Source organism: Apaloderma vittatum, unplaced genomic scaffold (genome assembly GCF_000703405.1).
Source record: "Apaloderma vittatum isolate BGI_N311 unplaced genomic scaffold, ASM70340v1 scaffold25391, whole genome shotgun sequence".
NCBI lineage: Eukaryota > Metazoa > Chordata > Aves > Trogoniformes > Trogonidae > Apaloderma > Apaloderma vittatum.
In genome coordinates this window covers 5649-9953 of record NW_009701200.1, presented here as the reverse complement: position 1 = coordinate 9953, position 4305 = coordinate 5649, and the positions used below count along the sequence as shown (strand labels likewise).

General features: G+C 55.7%; 1 protein-coding gene across 1 annotated transcript in view; it reads left to right on the top strand.

The window, feature by feature from the left end:
- The window catches only part of LOC104281174 (casein kinase II subunit alpha'), a 13545-nt gene that overhangs the window by 5017 nt on the left and 4223 nt on the right, over positions 1-4305 (top strand). The window contains exons 3-4 of the mRNA XM_009879080.1: positions 1636-1695; positions 3803-3886. Of these exons, the coding sequence (XP_009877382.1) occupies positions 1678-1695; positions 3803-3886 (102 nt within the window). The 5' untranslated portion in view covers positions 1636-1677. The remainder of the gene's footprint in view (positions 1-1635; positions 1696-3802; positions 3887-4305) is intronic.

Sequence of the window (4305 nt, the reverse complement as noted above, 5' to 3'; positions counted from 1 at the left end):
CAGCGTCCGAGGAGAGAGGCAGCGGTGACCTCACTGCAAGAGGCAGAGGAGCCCGGGGGAGGCTGGGTTTAGCCCTGTTCTCCCTCTCCTGCCCTCCTTCCCTGGGTGCACTGAAGTCTCCAGGTGAAGCTGAACAGGGTGGTGATTCCTGGAGCGGCACGTTTTAAGCATCTCCGTCCCCGCGTGGTGTTAGTTCCCCAAGCCGGCCGTTGAACCAGCCCCTGGAAGGGCTCAGCTGTCCTCTGCTGGCCCCGCGTCCCGCGTCGGAGCCGCGCGCAGCGAGAAATCTATCCTGCCGTAGCTTGTGGCTATGGCTTTTTTTTGCGCCCTGCTCACTTGTCTGCTTCAGTGGGTTGCTCCGAAGCGTTAGGATCATCCCAGTTCATGAGAATACAGTGCAGCTTGTGTCCTGGAGGTTGTTAAAGCTCTGCCTGTGGAAGCGACACTTGGATGCTGTCAGATAATTTCGCAGAGCGGCGTTGGGGGTGGTCGGGCTGTTTGGAGCTGGCCCTAAGTAAGGCAGGATCCTGAGGATCTCGACCATGGGCCTGGAGGGGAGCTGGGGCCGGAGCGGCTCTCTTGGAATGTGAATTTCAATCCCTCGCTCTGGGATTCTTCCTGAAGCTGCCAAGTGGTGCCTGTGACGGGCAGCCGGCTGCGGCGCTGATGCAATCGGTGATTCGACCGAGCTGCGAGATGATCCTTGTCCCTTGGAAAGGGCAGAGGGGTCTGGTCCTGCTGCTGCCCTGTCAATGTCCTGCCCTGCCCTGGCGTCTCGCCTCGCTTCCTTGGGACAAGAGCGCAGCCCAACAGGGTGACGCTGGCACCACTGCCAGTGACAGATAGGGAGCAGAAGGCAGATGTGGGGCTGGTTGTGACCTGGTGTGGGAGCAGCAGGATGAGGAGTTCTCCGGTGACGGTGCTGGTGGCACGACGCAGGTTAAAGCTCACGCGGGACCTTTGTCACTTCTCTATGAGTAGCCACCGATGGACACAGAGGAGAGGAGGGTGGCAAACGTGTGCTGGCAACAGAGCACGTCCAAGGATTGCGCCCCATGAGTGCTTCTGTGCCGTTGAGCTGCTGTAGCCTTTATCCTGGGGTAGAGTGGAGCCTCTCCTGGCTCTGGGCCTGTCTCTGCGCCTTGTGCTTCCCTTCCCTGTGCTCCTTTAGATTAGTGTTTTCCTCTCCCTGCCCCACCTTGAGCACTTGGAAGCCTTGCCCCTGTGTTCCCAGCCTGCCTGCTCTGAATTGTTGTCAAGCCTCTCCATGCTGCTGAGTCGCTGTGACGACTTTGCAGTGAACCAGAGTCTAGATCCTCTGTGCCAGATGCTCGGTAGGGCTTGCTCTCTTCTTGGGCAGGCAGCCTGCCTGTCTCCTGCTGAGAAGACGTTGTAACAGGTCTGAATGATCCCAGTAGCATTTCATCGGAGCTTCTGGAGTTCTTTCTGGACTTTCTAGTTTGTAGCCCTGGCAGGGCTGAAGCCCCCGGGAGCAGCAGTGCTCACATGGGGTCTGGAGTGGGACTGGTGAGTGGGGATGCAAGAAACTAAACTAGTCCAAATCTGAAGTACTTACTTTTGTTTATCTTCTTTTTTTTGTTTTGTTTTCCCCCTCCCTCCCCAAATCTGTTTCAGCAACTGTACCAGATCCTGACAGACTTTGATATTCGGTTTTATATGTATGAGCTGCTGAAGGTGAGTGACATTGCACATGACAGTCTGGAAGTGGGGACTGGGAAGGAGCGGGGCTCACGGCACGTTGCTGCCAAGCGGTTACTTCTCTCGTGTTCAGTGCAGAATCCATGTCTCCTAACGCAGGAAAATTTGGGAGAAGATCCGGTTGCCTGACCTGTTGCTGTGAGGTCTTAGAGCCAAACTGGGAACCTTTGGGCACCTCCAAAGAGTCTCTGATTCTCTGGAATCTGTTCTTTCCCCACGAAGCATTTGTGACTTTTAGCGGCCTGGTAGGGCTGGGCTTGGCCTTCCTGTGTCCCTAGCACCAGTGGGTTCTCAGCCAGACCCAGTACAAGCACTGAGAAGTGTTTGCAAGGCTGGGGAACTGGGGACTCTTTGGCACACTAAGAGAGAGATTGCCAGCTCCAGGCTTTCTTCTGCTGCAGTGTTCAAATGCAGCCCCAGAAGGTGACTTCTGCCCATTTGATCTTAGATCTTTGGCCGCTGCGTGGGCAATCTTGGCCACTTCAAGAACAAGTTAGCCAGCTCAGTGCCCTGTGGTAACAGAACCCCCCGGATGTGGTCTTGGGGAGCAAAGCTCCTGGTTGTGCTGGCTGTTACATGTTGATGTGACACTGGGTTTTATTTTTGTTTGTTGAGACCTCTCAGCCAAAGCTTTCCCTGCCCCTCTGGTGAATGGCAAGGGGTGCCCTAAGTAGGCTGGACTTGATGGTCTATAGACTGGACTTGATGATCTCAGAGGTCTTTTCCAGCCTCAATAATTCTGTGATTCTGTGAAATACCTCCTCTTAACTAGCCTAGATTGCACCTCCCCATGGAGGAGCCATATGGCAGATCTGTGAGACTGACTGTACCAGGTCCTAGCAGGCCCTCAGGACTTCTGGGCTGGCACTTTTACATCCCCTGCTTCTGGAAATGAGTGGCACAGGTTAGGGAAAGCCCTTTGTGCTCCTTTGGTGACTGCAGGAGACTGCCTGCAATAGACCTAGTGGGCTTGAGGGAAGCCTTCGTCTCTGCACCCCCAGGCTTGTCCGTAAGGGCAAGACCTTCCAAGTGAAGGTGAGGAAGCCTGAGGCAGCTCAGGATTGCGGTGGGAGGAGTGATAAGGTTTAAATGATCCAGGCTTGGCACGAGCAAGGTGCTAGAACAGCTTCATCCCTGGAAGCAGTTTGTGGACTTTTGATAGATCTCCTGTACTGAAGCTGCCAGAGCCAGCGTTTGCTGTGACTCCTGGTGGTTGCGAGGCCACATGTCGTCGCAGGGATATTCCCGAAGACCTCGCTGTGATGGAACCTGGCGCCTCCTCTGCTTTCCTCTGCAGCAGGGGCCCGAGGACAGCCTGACTTCCCTGGCACTGGTGTCTTGGGTGTTGAATGACTGCTGGCTGTCCCCTCCCTCCTTCCCTCCCTCCTTCCCTCCCTCCTCACTGCTGGAGATCTCGGAGCATCTGATAGATGTTGATGGATGGCTCTCCCTCCCCCTTGGAGATGAGAAAACAACATTCCTGCCCCCTTGCTCGAGGGAACAGCTGCAGAGGGGGGGCCGAGTGGTGCAAGGTCACGGAGCTGGAGAGCTTACGCGTGCTCCTGCCTCCAAGCTTGAAGCAGCGTCGCCCTCCCTCGTGCATGAGCACCTGCGTTTTGTAAGCACAGGTTTGGCTTAAGCAGGGCAGAGGTGACTTTCTGGCTTAAGTGTGTTTGGGGACGCTGGTGCAGTGCTGGAAGGGCACAAAGCTGTATGCCTGCAGGAATCATCCCCTTCTGGGGGTGAGGGCATGAGCTGGGGAGCACAGGGATACCCAGGCTGGAGCACTGGGCTTGCCGCCAGGTGGGCCACCTCCCTGCATCATGTTCTCCAAAGACTGTGCAGGGAACGTGGTTCCAGGACCTGTGGGTGCAGGAGGACACGAGATGGATACAGTCTTGTTGCCAGCTTCCCACTTCATCACGTGCAGCGTAAGAGCTGAAAGTGCCAGTTTCTTGTGCCAGGGATGCAGCACTTCCTCACGAACGGGGTGTTCTTGCCCCCGGCTGAGAACTCTCTGTTAATTGTTAATGCTGTGCCTGGAGTTACGGACGTGTCTAATGTATGTGTGTGTGTCTGCCAGGCCCTGGATTACTGTCACAGCATGGGGATCATGCACAGGGACGTCAAACCCCACAACGTCATGATAGACCACCAACAGAAAAAGGTACTGCGGAGCCAGGGCTTAGAAGCAGGTCGGGTTTGTTCCGGGGAAACTGCTGTGTCTGTACCCATAGCCTGGGCAGGTGTACTTAACCCTTTTAACCTTTCTTTGCCACCTGCCCTCTACTTGCACCTGTGTCAGGAGATGGCCAAAATCCCACTGGGGAGCACTGCAGTGGGAGTTCACGGCTTGGAGGTTGTTCTTCTCCCTCCCGAGCCAAGCACACGGGGTTTCTGTGCTGAGAGGAGCTGGTCTGGGCCGTTAATGTCCACCTGGGGAGATGTCACAGCGGCCTGCAGAGGCTCTGGGCAGAAGGCATGGCCTTGTCTGAAATACACGTGGATATTTTTGCCAAGGGAACATAAGCTCCTCCTGTAGTATAACCTGCTTGTCCCGCAGCGGCTTCCTCACTTCTGGGCCGT